We start from the raw sequence: 17,747 nt of genomic DNA on the forward strand, positions 1-17,747 counted from the left end.
CAATTTCACCTCAATTCTGCCAAGCGTCGTGTGCCGTTAATTGCATTTTTGAGCACATCCTTGCTGGAAAGTGGCTTTGCAGCAGACTGTCAGTCATTTCTTTTGATTCTTCAGCAGCCAAGTGATGCTAATACTTGATGCAAGAGGGAATATAACTCATTTATGCCTATGGCATGGTTTACCCTTTAAATTTCCAGATACTATAGACGGAAATGAATTAGCACGAACGATCATTGGCTTGGATATCCAGTTTGATGAAGCTGTGTTAGGGAAAGAGAGGTGTGGAAATCAGCTATTTTTTTTTCTTTACCATTCTTTCACCATACACCTTGCACCCATAGTATTAAAGTAATTATCAATAACCTATTGTTTTACAAGCTTATTTATTTATTTATTTGTGACATTTATAACCTGCCTTTCTCAGCCCTAAGGCAACTCAAAGCGGGTTACAGATTCAATGCCATACATTTATAAAAGTATGATTACACAGTCAGCGTAACAATATAAAAACCTATAAAAACCATTAAAACATATAGTCACCACTGTTAAAATAGTTTTCCAATAGCATTGTCTGGCCATTCCATGTTCATTATTCAATTTCATGTTATTTAATGGTGTCATATTGTATTGTATTGTATTGTATTGTTATTGGTCTCAGTTATATTAACTTTTATATAGTTATATCTCATCCCTCCCCCCAAACTGGGAGGCAAAACAACTTTCAAAAGTTGAACCTCATAGAGATAAAAACAAATAAATACTGTAGGATCCCTGTATCCATGAGGGGTCCTGAACTCAACATGAAAACAGGAAACTTGATAATAGCAAGCCCTATTGAAATAAACAATTTCCTCCAGAAGTTACCAAATTGAGTTGTCCTGGAAGATCTAGGAATTTGCTAGGTACTCCTGTTCAATAAAAGCATACTAAAATTGCCTGGAGGACCTAGAAAATAATTTTTTTGGATGTGAGCACGTAAAACTGCAGACATTGGTTCCATGGGAATGAGAGCTGTACTATAGAGATAAAGTTATTTTTAAACACCCTTTAACAATCGATAGAATTAAAGCAAAATATACCAAGAAATGTCAATGGTGCAATATTAAAAGCCCGTTCAGGCAGTTCCTAACCTGTTGGAATAGAGATTTTCACCTTTTGATGGAAGAAAAACAAGGAGGGAGCCATCCCAGCTTCTCAATGGAGGGAATCCCAACATCTGGAAGGAGTCTCAATGAATGCCTTTCCTGAGTTCCCACTAAATGGGCCTTTGAAGATGGTGAAATGGGAAAAAAGGGATTCTACAGCTTATGGAGGTTTATCTAGGGGAAAAAATCATTCAGATGTTTCATATGAATTGTTGAATCAAAAACATTTTTTTTAAAGTCAGTGATCCGTAACAAGCCCAGTGTCAGCGTACAGGCTCCTTAAAAGATAGAATCCAAGCTCTCCAGCTGAGCTTGACCGTGGCCCCTTTCTCTGGTGCTCTGCTCAATGGCAAGCAGCTGCTAGAATGCAGATATCCAACAATGCCTCTCAGATACTACTGTTCTGGGCTGTTCCAGGAAATCTCAGCAGTGGTAATGCCTGGTGTAAATCAGGACATGGTAGTGGGCGAATACAGTGAGTTCTCAACAATGCAGTGCTAATCAGAGTGCTGTTGATGTTGACTTGTTGGTTTCTCAAGGTAAGCCATCAGAAAATACATTGCAGAGGATGCTGTCAGTCCTGCGCAACAGCAGCATTGTGAGCTGGATATATAATACAGGCATCAAAAAAGCTTTAGCTTTCCAGCACTGTGTTGGAAAGATGTGCCAACTGAACTGAGCAGGGTGCTTCAAAATGGCTTTAGAAAATTATTATCCTATATACTCGAGTATAAGCCAAGTTTTGCCCCCTCAGTTTATACTTGAGTCAAGGTTATTTATTATTTTACTCTGTTGTTGGCTATTATTTTACTCAATTATTATTATTATTACATTTATTATTTTTCTCTTTACTATTGTTATTACATTTATTATTTTACTCTATTTGGTATTACATTTATTATTTTATTCTATTAGAACTATAATTATTACATTTCCATTATTTTACTCTATTATTATTTTTATTACATTTATTATTTTACTCCCTTTATTATTATTGGAAAAATATGTAAGCACATTTACATTGAATAATGTTACAATAATAGTTTAATTAGAGTTGGACAGTCTTATCTTAAATTATAGTTTTATGTAAATATTCAGAAACATTTAACTTACTGATGTCTCAATTAATCTAATTTTATTGGTATCTATTTTTATTTTGAAATTTACCAGTAGCTGCTGCATTTCCCACCCTCGGCTTATATTTGAGTCAATATGTTTTCCCAGGTTTTTTGTGGCAAAATTAGGTGCCACAGTTTATATTCGGGTTGGCTTATACTCAAGTAAATAGATAAATAAGTGATGGGACGCTTTTGCTCTCCAGATATCCCAACTAGCTTGGGCAGTGTCAAGGGATTCTGGGGTTTGCAATCATGGTGTCTGTATGAGAGTTAGCAAGGTGTAGTGGTTTTAGCTTTGGACTATGGTTCTGGAAACCAGGATTCAAATCGTTATTCAGCTGTAGGAAACAACTGGGTGATCTTGGGCAAGAATCAGCCTCTCGGGAATACAAATAATCTCACCATGAAAACCCCATGATAGGTTCACATTAGGATTGCCATAAATCAGAAATAGCTTGAAGCCATGAAATGACAATAATCCATAGTTCATGGCCAGAATTTCCAACTTCCTGAATGAAATGGAAGGAGAAAGTGTTGCTTGAGATGTTAGTCTGTCGGATTGAAAGGTGAACAGTTTTGCTTTCTTCATCTTCATTCATAAACCTGTTCATTTGTGATAGAATTTTTAGATATAGCATTCTGCTGTTCTGCTTTCCTAGAGTGTCCTTTTTCATCAGAACCATAAGTTGAGCATGTCTTGTCTGGAATCCCAAAATACTCCAACATTATTTTCATAGTGGCTAAGACGATGGCACCTTTGCTTTCTGATGATTCAGTGTATACACAAACTTGGCTTCATGCACAAGATTATTTAAAATATTGTATAAAATTACATTCATGCTATTTGTTTAATGTATACATGAAACATCATTTTGTCTCTAAACCTGGGTACCTCCCTAAGATAGATAAATAGATAGGCACAAAGGTAAGTATTCCAACATAATAAAAAAAAGATTCCACAACGCTTCTAGCCACTAGTTTTTCAGAGGCGGGATGCTCAAGCTGAAAAATGTGAAATAAAATTTGAGACACAAGGGAAATGATGATTTTGCTCTCTTTTGCTGAAAGACATCCCAATGGTACAGTGTTCCCTTACTGATTGCGGGTGTTACGTTCCAGAACCACCTGCGAAAAGTGAAAATCCGCGAAATAGGGATGCTGTATACAGTAGATCCCCAGTTATCCGACTTCCGCTTATCCAACATTCCGTATTATCCACCACCGCCGGCTTTGCCACCCTCCCTGCCCTCCTTCACTCACTCCCTCGCTCTTTCCTCCATCACTCGCTCACTCACCAGGTCGAGTCCTGGTTCTGCCGCTGCGATCTGTCCTGGTGAGTGAGCGAGCAAGGGAAGGCGGCAGCGGTGGCAGAAGCAGGAACCTTGAAGAGGCAGCCAGGTTCCTGCTTCTGTAGCTGCTGCTGCCTTTACCACCCTTCTTGTTCGCTTGCTCACCCACCCCCACTCCCCTCACTCACTACTCACCAGACTGAGTCCTGGTTCTGCCACCAGTGAGTAGTGAGGGAGGGCGGGCAAGTGAGCGAACGAGCGAGGATGACAAGCGCAGCGGCGGCGGCAGAAGCAGGAGCCTGACTACCTCTTCTAGGCTCATGCTTCTGCCGCTGTTACCACCTTTCCTCCCTCGCTTGCTCACCCGCCCTCCCTTGCTCAGTCGCTACTCACCGGGATGCATCCCTGTGGCAAAACCAGGACTCGGCCTGATGAGTAGCAAGGAAGGAAAACTGCGAAACAGCGAGTTCATGAAAAGCGAACAGCAAAGTAGCGAGGGAACATTGTATATGTTCCAGTTTTCTTCAATCATTTCTGAGTAATACATGAAATGTTTTAGGTATTGTGCATTTCATTACCACAATAACAATATATAATCACTTGTTTGGAAGGCACCAATATCTTCTATCTTTCTCCTGCTGGGAACCGTGGGCTGCAAAACCAGTCCTGTCCCATGTCTGTTAAGGATTGGCAGGTAACTTGTAGAGGTCACGACAAAGTAAAATCATCGTGAAACTTCTGTCCTCGCCACTTCAATTACAGCATTTTTCCCTGGGGAGGAAAGTCTTCCTTTTGCCTCCTATTCCCCACTCTCACTCAGTGATCTCCTGAACACGTACTGTGCCTTGTTTCTGCAGTGAAACACTCATTGACTGAGCTTTCCTGTTTGGGGGGCCATGCAGAAATGGGTCGGAACCCAGCGGGATATTCATAGGCTTTAATCAGCCTTTCGGAATATGCTTTGCTATTGGATTGTAGAACGATTTTTCTCTACTTCAGGGGTCCTGAACACACCCTGTGATTCCATGGAACCAAATTCCCTTGAACAGTTGAATAATGAATCAGAAATTGAAGCTGTGTTCCCTTCTCCTCTGTCCCAATTTCCTTCCGGATACGGTTTTGTTAGAACCACTTAGTGATAGTTTGTGCCAAAAATCCTTCCCAGATGAAGCAGGAAACTTCAAATATTGCAACCCACATGTCCATAGCTGTTATTAAGATAGCTTTTGGTTCCCTTCTGCCATGCCCAAAAGTAGTCTTTTTGTTCTAAACTTGCATTGTTACTGAAAGAAGCCTGTCTTGTCCTTTCCTTTGTGATCCTCTTGATGAAGGTGGATGTTGCAGAGCTGAATGGGACTGCCAATAAAAGTAAACCACCAGAACAAAGGGGAAAGAGCCTCCAAAGAAAAAGGATAAATCTGTGGAAACCATGGAGTGACTGGTTTTTGTGAGAGCTCAAGTGGCTCTGCAGTTTCCCTCTCTTGTCAATTTTCAGTCCTTTGCTGACTGCTTCTTTGTAGGAGCACTAAATGTGGAATAGTATGGCAGGTTGTAAGTAATGAATGGAAGACATGCTTGTAAGGAACACTTAGAATAGGGTTACAGTGGGACCCAACAGCTCCTGCTTCATCTCTCTCTTCACTTCTCCACCCTTTTCCTTCCATTCAGAGCTGGGACCTTGTGCAGCAGACACAGAACTACCTGAAGCTTTTGATCTCCATTATCAATGGTGACGGTGAGTTTCTCTTCTTGCTGTGGAGTGAGAACAGAAGTGGAGGGGCAATGGGATGAGTTGCCCTGCGGGATAGCCTCCTTAGAAACTATTTCTAAGAAAAAAGAAAGCAAGACAAAACTTGGCTAAAATGTTGGAGCTGGGCACAGCAAACGTGGATTTCTTTGTGAGCCTCAGGTTGATTTCTTTGGGGACCTCAATCCACAGCTCAATCTACACACCCAAATGCTTACAACTGGGAAGTCAACCTCATCAATTGTGTGGTCTGTGCCAGCAGTAGTTAAACTGTGTCTCAACATGAGAAGTGCAGGTTTGATAACTTGCTGGTACGTGTACAAATATTGTATAACAACTCGTAAAGACAAAATCGACAGTACTGGAAACACAAGGCTGGTAGTAGGTGAAGACATTTTTTTCTATGGAAGTATAGTTGATCCTGATAGACAATACCTTCTGAAGGGTTTTGGATGCAAATTTGTATTTATTTATTTACTTACTTACTGTATTTGTATACCGCCTTTCTCAGCCAATCGGCGACTCAAGGCGGTTTCCAACAAATCAGTACACATAAAATCATAATACAGATTAAAACATTAAAACAGTGTAAAACACATGCATCAATATGGACATGTTGTTTTTGTAAGTTGAGCATCTGAGGGGGGTTTTCCCCATTTTTTTCATGGTTCATCATCATCATCATCATCATCATCATATTTAATTACTTATTAATCGCCCCCCATCTGAGATGCTCTAGGCAATTTACAAGCTAAATTGTAAAAGATAAAAATACATACATACAGAAATTAATGATTAACATAAACCAAATGCTCTAGTGAAAAGCCATGTCTTAAGTGCTAAAGTAAAAGGCCCTAAGTCACGCATGGCTCTCATATAGGGCGGCAAGGAATTCCACAAGGCAGGGGCAGAAATAGAAAAAGCCCTGCGTCTGGTACTTTCCAAGTGCACTTCTCTAGGACCCGGTATATAGAGTAAGTCGCGTTGAGCTGGTCGTTGCAACCTCCGATGATGGGAGATATGGCCATGGGACGGTGAAGAAAGAGTAAGTTTACTACAGCAGCTGTTTTTCCTCCAACCACTGAACAGACCAGATCTCCCCCTGTTCAAGGGGTGCAAGCACCCATAGGAGCTCAGTTCCCTGGCTGATGTGCTTCTTTCCTGCTCATAGTTCTCAGGCCACCTCAAGGCATCTATTACTCTCAGTGCTGGCTCTACATATTGAGCTCTTGGGGAGATATTGACTGAATATACCCAATTTTGCTTTGGTGGTTACTTTGCCCCTGGCTTGAGTCCTGTGGAAGAACAGTATGCAGGAAGCTCTGCTCTGAAGAAGGATGGCCGAGTAATTAATTAGTTATACAGTAGGCCCTCCACTTTCATGAGATTTGGGAGGGCAGAATCCTGCAGAAGCAGAAAAACCTGCAAATTTTAAAAATGCTGTTTATTTTTATTTCATAATAATAATAAAATAATAAAACTCTTATTTGTACCCCACCACCATTTCCCCAAAGGGACTTGGGGCGGCTAACAAAGTAGAATTACATATAATCAATAGACTTACATATCATCAAAACAGTATGCAATTTGACTGAATACAACGACACAGAGAAGCCATTGAAATCTACAAGCATGTGGACAATTTCAACAGAAAGGAAGAAACCACGAAAATGAACAAAATCTGGCTACCAGTATTAAAAAAACCTCTAAAATCATAATAGTAAATAAAGGATTCAAAAACAGAGGAACTTCAGACAAGAAACAATCAGGGACAGCTAATCGCCTTTCAACAAAGCCACACCTTGAAAACTGCTAGGCCTTTAAATGCTAATCAAGGTGGCCAATTGAAACATCCACACCTACCTCCAACAGACAATAGTTCTTTCTTATCAACATCATCTTAATAATAATAATAATGTTTTCCTGCTTACCAAGTGATATACAAAACACATATTTATTTATTTACTTACTTATTTACTTTCAACACTTATATCCCACCCTTCTATACCCCGAAGGGGACTCAGAGCGGCCTTACAAAGGCAACAATTTAATGCCATATGTGCACATATCATCAATAAATAAACAGTTTAAAACATTAAAAACCAACCAATTAAAACATCACATATATAGAAACATGTTAAGAGAATACTAAAAGCCATTTTTATTGTTCCTGTAGGAGCCCCCGGTGGTGCAGTGGGTTAAACCCCTGTGCAGGACAGAAGACCGACAGGTCGCAGGTTCGAATCCGGGGAGAGGCGGATGAGCTCCCTCTATCAGCTCCAGCTCCTCATGCAGGGACATGATTATTATTATTATTATTATTATTATGAAACTTTATTTGTACCCCGCTAGCATCTCCTGAAGGACTCGATGCGGCTTACAAAGGCCAAGGCCTCAATACACACACAACAATACACTCAAAGCAAATTAAAAAAAAATTAAAGCAGTATTAAAACAACAAAACCACAAGCAATAAACAATACATCAACAAGATAAAACGGCCAGGCCAGAGTAAAGGGTACAGGATTAAAAAGTGCTGATGTGACAGGTGATATTATAGGGTAAGTGCAGTGTGCAGAGTGCGGCAGTCTTAAATTCTAATAAAGTGCTTCTGGGACTTGGTGTTGGAGATTTCCTAATCGGGGAAGGCACATCGGAACAGCCAGGTCTTCAAATTCTTTCTGAAGACTGCCAATGTAGGGGCCTGTCTAAGATCTTTGGGGAGAGTTTTCCAGAGACGGGGGGCCACCACGGAAAAGGCCCTGTCTCGTGTCCCCACCAAACGTATTTGTGACGCAGGCGGGACCACAAGCAGGGCCTCTCCAGATGAGCATAATGAACGCGTGGGTTTGTAGATGGAGATGCGGTCATGCATGTAGGCTGGTCCCAAACCGTTCAGGGCTTTGTAGGAAAGCACCTGCACCTTAAATTGGGCTCAGAAGATAAACGGCAGCCAGTGGAGCTCCTTAAACAGGAGGGTTGACCTCTCTCTGTAGGGAGCACCTGAGAGAAGCTTCCCACAAGGATGATAAAAACATCAAATCATCCGGGCGTCCCCTGGGCAACAATCTTGCAGACGGCCAATTCTCTCACACCAGAAGCGACTTGCAGTTTCTCAAGTCGCTCCTGGCACGACAAAAAAAAAATGTTCCTGTTACCATTTTTAATTTTCTGGTTCTCTAAAATGATTTAAAGTAGTGACTATTGTACTACAAGAAGGGTTAAAGTTACATCTATTTAAGTTCCACTTGTAATCTAGTTATACCTCACTCATTAGAAAGGAAATAATTAGTTGTTTGTAACTAACGCCTTCCAAATTCTCAGGAATAGATGCTAACTTCTCAGGCCGATGAAATGTGTGATTAATTCTCTGTCTGGATGAATATATTGGCATAGTCTCTGTTTTCCTCTGCTTTGCAGTTACTATCCCTGGATAACGCTCAGCCTTGTGCAGCTGGCCTGGCATATGCCATTGTGTCCCCTGGGGACTAAGGGAGGCCTCAGTCCTGTGGGGGTCTTTTCATCTTGAATGCCATACAAGTAACACAGCTCTTTTTCCTCCCTCTGCTTTTGCTTTCCTTTCCTGCCGGCTCAGCACAGATGACAGTGGGCTCCTGGTACACTGTATATCCGGCTGGGACAGGACGCCGCTCTTCATCTCCCTCCTGCGCCTCTCCCTGTGGGCTGTGAGTACCTAGAAGTGCCTTAGCTTGGCTATGGCAGATGTGAGGGTGCATCTGGGGCTGTGAAGGATGTGTCCAGGGTGTAGGGTATGTCTTCCCTCCTGCTCATCCTTGCCAGCTGCTTTGTGCATATATTTATTTTTAGAAGTTTCAAGGTTCTGTTGGCAGGAGACACAACTCCCATATCTAAAGTTGATGGGACTCTGTATTGCTTACAAAGTTTGGGGAAGGGGGCAGATTTCAGAGTGGTTCAATCTTGTTTTCCATCTTAGAATGATAGAAGGGTTGGTAGAATATTCATTGCACTCTTTTGAAAACTTACACTTTGACTTCAGAAGCTCCCTATAAGTCAGTGTTTCTCAACCTTCCTAATGGCGCGACCCCTTAAAACAGTTCCTCATGTTGTGGTGACCCCCAACCATAAAATTATTTTCGTTGCTACTTCATAACTGTAATTGTGCTATTGTTGTGAATCGTAATGCAAATATCTGATATGCAGAATGTATTTTCATTCACTCGATCAAATTTGAATACTGGTGGGGTTGGGGGAGGAAGATTGATTTTGTCATTTGGGAATTGTAGTTGCTGGGATTTATAGTTCACCTACAATCAAAGAGCATTCTGAACTCCACCAGTAATGGAATTGAACCAAACTTGACACACAGAACTCCCATGACCAACAGAAAATACTGGAATGGTTTGGTGGGCATTGACCTTGAGTTTGGGAGTTGTAGTTCACCTACATCCAGAGAGCACTGTGGACTTAAGCAATGATGGATGTGGGCCAAACTTGGCACGAATCCTCAATATGCCAAATGTGAACACTGGTGGAGTTTGGGGAAAATAGACCTTGACATCTGGGAGTGGTAGGTGCTGGGATTAAAGTTCACCTATAATCAAAGAATATACTTAACCCCACAAATGATAGAATTGGGTCAAACTTCCCACACAAAACCTCCATGCCTTGAAGGGACTCGCTGGCACGGGCCTCCCTCCAGCCTCGCACACTCTTCTTCTCCTGCACATGCACACCATGCACTGAGCATGCCTGCTTTTCCTTCCCACTTGGAGTCTGAGAGGCTGGACAATCACAGCAGAGCAGGGTTCTTGATGGGAGGATTCACCATCTGTTTCCAAAAAGGAAGAGAAGGACAGGTGGCTAGATCTTGAGCCTTCACTGCCAAAGGCGTTCCTAAGACTATCAGAAATATATATTTTCTGGTGGTGTTTGGCAACCCCTCTGAAACCCCCTGTAACCCTCCCCCCTCCCCCCAGGGTCCTGACCTCCAGGTTGAGAAACACTGCTATAGGTGGAGTTCCAAAGAGTCAGGGAGGTAAGACTGAACATTTGTTGCAGCCTCTGTGATGGAAAAAAAATTCCCTCCAACCCCCCCCCCCCTTCTCAAATTAATGCTGCTTTATATTTGTACAGATTATTCCCCAAAGGCCAATAGGCCAGGCAGAGTTATAGAGAGATGAGATGAAACAAGATGAGATGTTATGATGTTTATTGATTGTTATAATGTTATTCTTTTAACTTGTTTTAACTGTTTTTATCATGTTTAAGTATTGTATTTGCTTTGTTAACCGCTCTGAGTCGCCCTGAGGGCTGAGAAGAGCGATATACAAATATAGTAAATAAATAAATACAATACAATACAATACTTTATTTGTATTCTGCCCTATGCCCCTGAGGGGACTCAGGGCGGATAACAGCATATAGAGAGACACAAGGCAAACATTCAATGTGAGATCTGTTTTTCACATTAAGGAAATCTTTGGAAGGAGTCCTAAGAATCCTGATATCAAACATTTTTTTTTACTTTCTAGCACCCACCTTTTGCTTGATATTCAGGCAGTGCTTCTTGTAGGTCAGAGCACTTTCTAGCTTCTAATTTCTGGGCAATGTCTGTTATTCACTGGCTGATTTTCACAGAGTCCTTCCCCAGAACCTAGCATAATTTGTGTTTGACTTTTTGACTCTACACACATTTCTGTGTTGTCCTTGTGGCACATTGTATTAATCTTGTGCTCAGGCAGACCTATAACATCAGCTTCCTCTCATCTTTCTCTTGAGATCGATTTCCATCTTTAGCCCAGGTGGATTTCAGCACTGGGGAAAAATTGTGCTCAGCCAAATAGAATTGCATTGCATTGATTTTATTCTGTTTGTACAAGTTAAATTAGTTTGCTAGAGAAGTTGATAAGGACTTTTGATGTCAGGGAATGAAGTAAGAAGCTCTTGGCTGAGGGAGTACTGCAAAATCTGAGAAGCCGTACACAGGCAAGTTGTGGGCACTTCTCAGTGTCAAATATATATATCAGGGTGTTAGCAAATCTAAGAGTTTTATCTTCAAGTAATCAAAGAGTTGGAAGATATCACAAGGGCCATGTAGTTCAAACTCATTCTGCCATTCAAGAACACATAATCAAGGCACTCTTAACAGATGGCCATCCAGCCTCTGCTTAAAAATCTCCATAGAAGGAGACTCCACCACATGCCAAGGCAAAGTATGAGGACTAGAAATATCCTTTTTGTTTTTGTTTTGTTTTTGTAGTAGAACCAGTGCTGCTGCTGCTGCTGCTGCTGTTGTTGTTGTTATTTTCAAAATTATTGTGAATAGTGCGACACAAAATTGTACAAACATTCAAAACATTTTCCATTGGTAACACATGAGAAACCACCTTTTGTGATAGATTTAAAATGTGGATGATCTCATTTCTTTATGGCGAGCAAAATGCATAGCTTTGGATTGAAAATAATGTTTGCTTTGTAGATAGGTTTTGTATTATTAAAGAACCAGATCTCTGCTTGCAGTACCCTGGATTTTACTGTTTTGCCTTGTGGGAGTTGCAGTGTTTGATCAGCAGGGAAGAAATTGGCAAAGAATATATGTAATGCTTGGTGTGTTTATCAAGCATCTTTCCTTCCTTAGGATGGGCTGATCCACACATCCTTGGAACCTTCAGAGATACTTTACCTGACAGTGGCCTACGATTGGTTCCTCTTTGGGTAAGCCTACCAAAGACCAGTTTACTTCACTCGGAAATATAGGATGCTTTCTTGTACCAATTTACACTTTTAGTCTACATTACCTAGTATTGCCAACTTCTGGTAGTGGCTGTTATTCCCTGGTACTTTCCCATTCAGGTTGTAAGCAGGTTTTGAGATGATTTGGTCAGACCATTTCCAGCTCTCACAGACAGACTACAAACAGAAGCACAACTCTGTGGCCCAAATGATTAATTGCAACTTATGTCACAAGTACCACTTGTCAGTAGTAAAGGAATTGTGGGATCATAAACCTGCAAAGGTAGTGGAAAATGAACATGCAAAATACTGTGGGACTTTTGAATCCAGACTGACAAAAGTTTTGGAACACAATACACCAGACATCACGATTGTGGAAAGGAAAAAAGTTTGGATTATTGTTGTCACCATACAGGTGACAGTCACATTGAGGAAAAACAACAGGAAAAACTTAGCCATTATCAGGACCTCAAAATCGAACTGCAAAGGCTCTGGCATAAACCAGTACAGGTGGTCCCAGTGGTCATTGGTACACTGGGTACTGTGCCAAAAGATCTCAGCCAGCATTTGGAAACAATAAACATTGACAAAATCATGATCTATCAACTGCAAAAGGCCACCTTACTTGGACCTGTGCACATCATTAAAAAATACATCACACAGTCCTAGATGCTTGGCAAGTGTTTGACTTGTGATTTTGTGATTCGAAATCCAGCATATATATCTCATTTGCTGTGACATACTGTGTTTTTCTGTCAGTAAAATAATAACTTCCTTTTTGTATTCTATTGCCATTTCCCCAAAGGGACTCAGGGAAGCTTACATGGGGACAAGACTTGTCAAACAGTAAAATTTATAAAACAACATCATAAAACAACAATAGCACAGTTTGAGAAACACTGCACTAGAGCATCTATCTATTTTAAATGCTGTAGCTGCCCCCTGCAGAATTATGGGGGTTATAGTTGCGTGAGACCCAGCGCCTCCCTGGTTGAGCAGTTTAAAGGCCCCTCCCTGAACTACAAGCCCCACAATTCTGCAGGAGGCAGCCATAGCATTTAAAGTGGATTACAGTGGATAGATGCTCTCATTGATGAGATCTCCAGTGTTGGTCATTTCTTCTGTAGTCAGGAAAGCTTGATGAAGTGCTGGTGTAACTGACAATTTGTATATTAGGTTATTCAACCTGCTCAAACACTTGGTAGGAAGGCAAGATTGTCTCGTTCTGCCCCCTAAAGTTGCACACCAGGAAGTTTTATTTAAAGCTGCCACTGAGAGATCACTCCTTCACAAATCAGTTGGTTTCCAGGTGCAGTTTTGCATGTGTGTGTATATTGCTCTTACATATACTAAGAAATGATAATAACATGTTGTAAGATGCCATTGATTGTAAAATGCACCCTAATTTCAGTACCACCACCAACAACAAAAATACTAAGATGCAGCCCATTTTAGAAATGTTTATATAGGAAAAAGGGCATCCTAGAATTGAAGAAATATTGTAGTAGCCCCTTTGTGAAGTATTGTTATTATTATTATATTTATTTATACCCCGCTTTATCTCCCTAAAGGAGACTCAAAGCAGCTCCAAAGGGGACTCAAAGCAGCAAACCCAGTGTTTATATTATTAGGATGTTTTGACTAAGGGGCTTATGGGAAAAGAAAATTGAGGGCTAACCTTATCCTTAGGTCTCTCTTCCCATTTCTGTATTTCCATTTGTCCTGCTTTCCTCTATGGGGAAGGAACTTAGCCCAGGAATAGAGAATCAATGGCTTTCATCTATCTGAGCCTGAGGCAGAGTCATATTGAATAACGTCTGAAGAAATGTTATGGTGAATGCCTTGAAAACCAATATTAGGAACTCCTTGGCTGATATAGAGTGTTCTTCTGTGTCTTGCAGTCACATGTTAGTGGATCGGCTCAGCAAAGGAGAGGAGGTGAGTATGCTTTGGGGCAACCTGGGAGCAATGCCAAGTAGTGTGGGGTCTGAGGCTCACTGACAGTACTGTGGTAGTCTTTTCAAAGGCAGGGAGTCAGTGGTGTATGGGTATTATGCGCACCTGAGATATGAGCCGGATAAGTACACAAAATCCATACTTTCTGCCAAATAAAACTGAACATGCAAGTCCTCTAGATCAAGTAGAAAATCCGCCTAATCCAGCCTCCTGCTACTTTCTCAGTGGCCAAGCAGATGCCTCTGGGATGTACACAATCAACACAGGAAGGCAGTTGTCCCTTTTCTCCACTGTTGCTTTACAATTACAGATATATCTCAGCAAATAAAGTCAATGTGCTTCTGGGCATTAACTCTCTAACAGACTATTTGGTACCAGAGGCTGAAATAACATAGAAAAAAATTGAGATAGGGTTCTGTAATCCCCCCTAAAAGGAGCAGTTCAACATACTTCATCAAGCGTTTTATTCCAAACAGACACTACACATATCTGAAAGAAAATCACCAAATCAGATAAGCCTTGCATAAGCAAAAATAACCTTTTGAGCCGTCTAAAGATAACAAAATGCACCTAAGGATAATTTTTCCTTCAGCAGTTCCTACCTTTCTTACAATTTCAGCGTTGATGACTGAACATATAGATCTATGCTTTTTAACATGGTGGAGAAGTTGATGCGGAAAGCTAATTTGCTTTCTCCCTTTCTCTTTGTTTTCCTGTCTATGTATATTCAGGAAGGGGTTTTATGGGCAGCTGTTGTTTATTTTTCTTGTTGCAGGTAGACATATGTAGCTGCAGTAGGATTGATTAGATCAGAAACGTATTCTTTTTCACCTCAATTTTTCATTGTGTGTTGTCGAAGGCTTTCATGACTGGAATTATTGGGTTGCTGTGAGTTTTCTGGGCTGTATAGCCATTTTATTGTAGTGTTTATTTATTTATTTATTTATTTCCTATATTCTTACCCCGCCCTTCTCCCCCCAAAGGGGGACTCAGGGCGGCCTAACAAAAGCATCATACGATGCTAGCATCATAAAAACAACCACAGTACAATCAAAATATTAAAAATTAAAACAGTAATTAAAGCAATTAATTAAGACACATCCATTAAAATTGAAATCCAAAAACCAGTCCGGGTCAATTCATTGCCATAAGTTGTGTGATGTTCTTCCACTTGCTGCTCACTGATCAAATGCTTGGTCCCATAACCAGGTCTTGATTTTCCTTCTAAAAGACAAGAGGGAGGTGGCCAATCTGATATCTCTAGGGAGGGCGTTTCATAGGCGCGGGGCCACTGCTGAGAAGGCCCTGTCTCTCATCCCCATCAACCGTGTTTGTGATAGTGGTGGGCTCAAGAGCAGGGCCTTTCCTGAAGATCTTAAACTTCGTGATGGTTTGTGGTAGGAGATACATCTGGACAGGTAGTCTGGGCCAGAACCGTTTAGGACTTTAAAGGTTAAAACCAGCACTTTGAATTGTGCTGCTGCAACCAATACTACAAGATTGTTTCTTCATGCCTTCTTCACCACCTTTCCAATACCAATGTTGCTAAAATAATTCCAGCTAGATTGAAAAAAGGGGGAGTTGGGGAGTCATCAAAATGCTTTGTAAAAACGAGTGTCTTTGTTAAGGGCTTTCTACAGCCGTACCATACATATATACAAGCAGAAATAGAACTGTAAACACAAAAGTTGTGGAATCATAGAATTATAGAGTTGGAAGACACCTTGTGGGCCATCCAGTCCAACCACCTTGCCAAGAAGCAGGAAAGTCCTATTTCTGATTCTGGAGGCTCCTAAACAACCAAACGCCCCTGAATAAAAAAATATAGAACAGAAACATACTTTGCTTAACTTCTAATTTCAGCTTTAAAAAAAAGACCTCTGTAGCATCTGCAGTTATTTGGGAAGGAATGGATTGGGGAACAAAGGGATGTGCTGGAAAGGAATCCTAGATTTGAGAAAAGGAGAGGGAATTATGTCAAAAGCCCGTTCTTCCGAAAATTACTTTTCTGCACTGTAGCTCCCAGAATCCTCTGATCCGCATAATTGCTGGTTGGGGATTAGGAACAAAGGGAAATGCTCTGTATGGAATCAAATAATTGACTTAGCGTAAGGCAGCTTATACAGAGTGATTCAGTGGACAAGATTTCAGACAAGATTATTTCTCTACCCTTCCCTAGCGATCCCTGATATTCCCCGACTTCCACCCAAGTATTTATCAGACCTGACCATGGTTCGCTTCTGAAATCATACAAGATAAAGTGTGTTCAGGCTGGAATGGGGATTATAGTCTGAAAAGTAGGTTTTCTATATTCTGACTAAAACCATTCACTTGAAACTACTCCTTCCATCTTTTTTCCCAACTATAGCAATTGTAAGCAGATCTACAGAAGGTTCAACAATCTTTGTGTGTTGGGATTTTGTTTCCAAGTTGTTTCTGCTATTCAGCCCTTATAATGTTCATTGACCCTTAGTTATGTTTTGCCAATGTCTTTAAGCATGTATGAAAGACTGCCATTTGCAAACAGTCTCTTTTATGTATCATAAGGATATAAGGTTTGCCTTTACATATTTCTGAATTTAAATGGCAACTCTCAGAATCCTAACTGTTATGCTCAGTAGTTGGGGAATTGTTCTCTGAAAAAAATGGCTTCCTTCAAAGGTAGTCAGATGCTTCTGACAGGATGCCCATACACAGGGCTTGGAGCTAATAGCTTCGTCTTGCCTCTGCTCTCCCTAGCGACCTACACTCATGTTACAAAGCTTATGATCGTGGCATTTCCATTTAGATACTACAGCAATTCCATTTAGATTTTCAGCACAAAACCTCCATGCGATTCTACAGTCAGGAACCTTGCTTGACTCTATTCCACAGTCAGGCTTTTGAGCTGTTTTTGTCTCCCGGGATTGGAGAAGATTAAAATGCCCTAGACAACGATGAAAGCTGATAGGAAGAAAATCAACTCATTTGAAATGTGGTGGAGGAGAAGTGCTCTACAGACAAATGAAAAGACCTGGACAAATAAATAGGCCCTACAGTACATCAAACATGATTTCTCCCTAGAATCTAGAGCAGAGCTTTCCAAACTCATTAGTGTGTTGTCTGCAGAGTATAGGCGTGTCACACAACTGCAATGAGAAACCTCTGAGTCTATGTGAAATAAGCAACAAATAATACATTTTTACAAATATAAATGAAAGTTTTTCAAGAGATGTGTCTCCATATTATTTGTTATTACAATTTATGTATGTGCCTGTATCCCAAGGAATTGGTTTCACCTCCGGTTTGTTGGCAAAACTGAAAATTATGTCATCAACATGGAATGTTTGGAAAGCTTTGATCTGGATGGATAGAGTTAATCAAGGGAGGCACATCCCTGACTCTGAAGCACCTGAGCAGAGCTGTTACTCGGAGGTCTCTCATTCATGGGGTCACCATAAGTTGAAGTTGACTTGGTGGCAGTTAACAACAATTGAAAGTCAGGACTTGGGGAAGTTGCAGTAACTATCCTGGTGGAGAGCTGTGATTTTTCCAAGCTCTGGCCCCATCACACAGGTTTGACCACCTCTCCCTTATCAAAGTTGATCCTTCTGCTGTTGCAAATTTGGCATGTTTTCTACCAAATTATTGCAGTTGGACAGATTTGTGCTTTAAATCTACACAGACTGGAAAATGTATGAGAATCCAACTTAGAAGAAATGTGCTCACATTGGTAAATACAGAGTTGTGTCACTTTGGCTACGTCATGAATACTTTTTAAACAAAGTTTCTTTTTATT

At 40.8% G+C, this 17,747-nt stretch overlaps 1 protein-coding gene across 4 annotated transcripts in view; it reads left to right on the top strand.

The window, feature by feature from the left end:
- Window positions 1-17,747, top strand: part of MTMR14 (myotubularin related protein 14) — a 108,581-nt gene that overhangs the window by 37,294 nt on the left and 53,540 nt on the right. For all 4 annotated transcript variants that reach the window (XM_060766540.2, XM_060766543.2, XM_060766541.2 and 1 more), the window contains exons 10-13: window positions 5,221-5,287; window positions 8,900-8,985; window positions 11,919-11,995; window positions 13,915-13,951. In XM_060766540.2, the coding sequence (XP_060622523.2) occupies window positions 5,221-5,287; window positions 8,900-8,985; window positions 11,919-11,995; window positions 13,915-13,951 (267 nt within the window). The remainder of the gene's footprint in view (window positions 1-5,220; window positions 5,288-8,899; window positions 8,986-11,918; window positions 11,996-13,914; window positions 13,952-17,747) is intronic.

This window comes from Anolis sagrei, chromosome 2 (assembly GCF_037176765.1).
Source record: "Anolis sagrei isolate rAnoSag1 chromosome 2, rAnoSag1.mat, whole genome shotgun sequence".
Lineage (NCBI taxonomy): Eukaryota > Metazoa > Chordata > Lepidosauria > Squamata > Dactyloidae > Anolis > Anolis sagrei.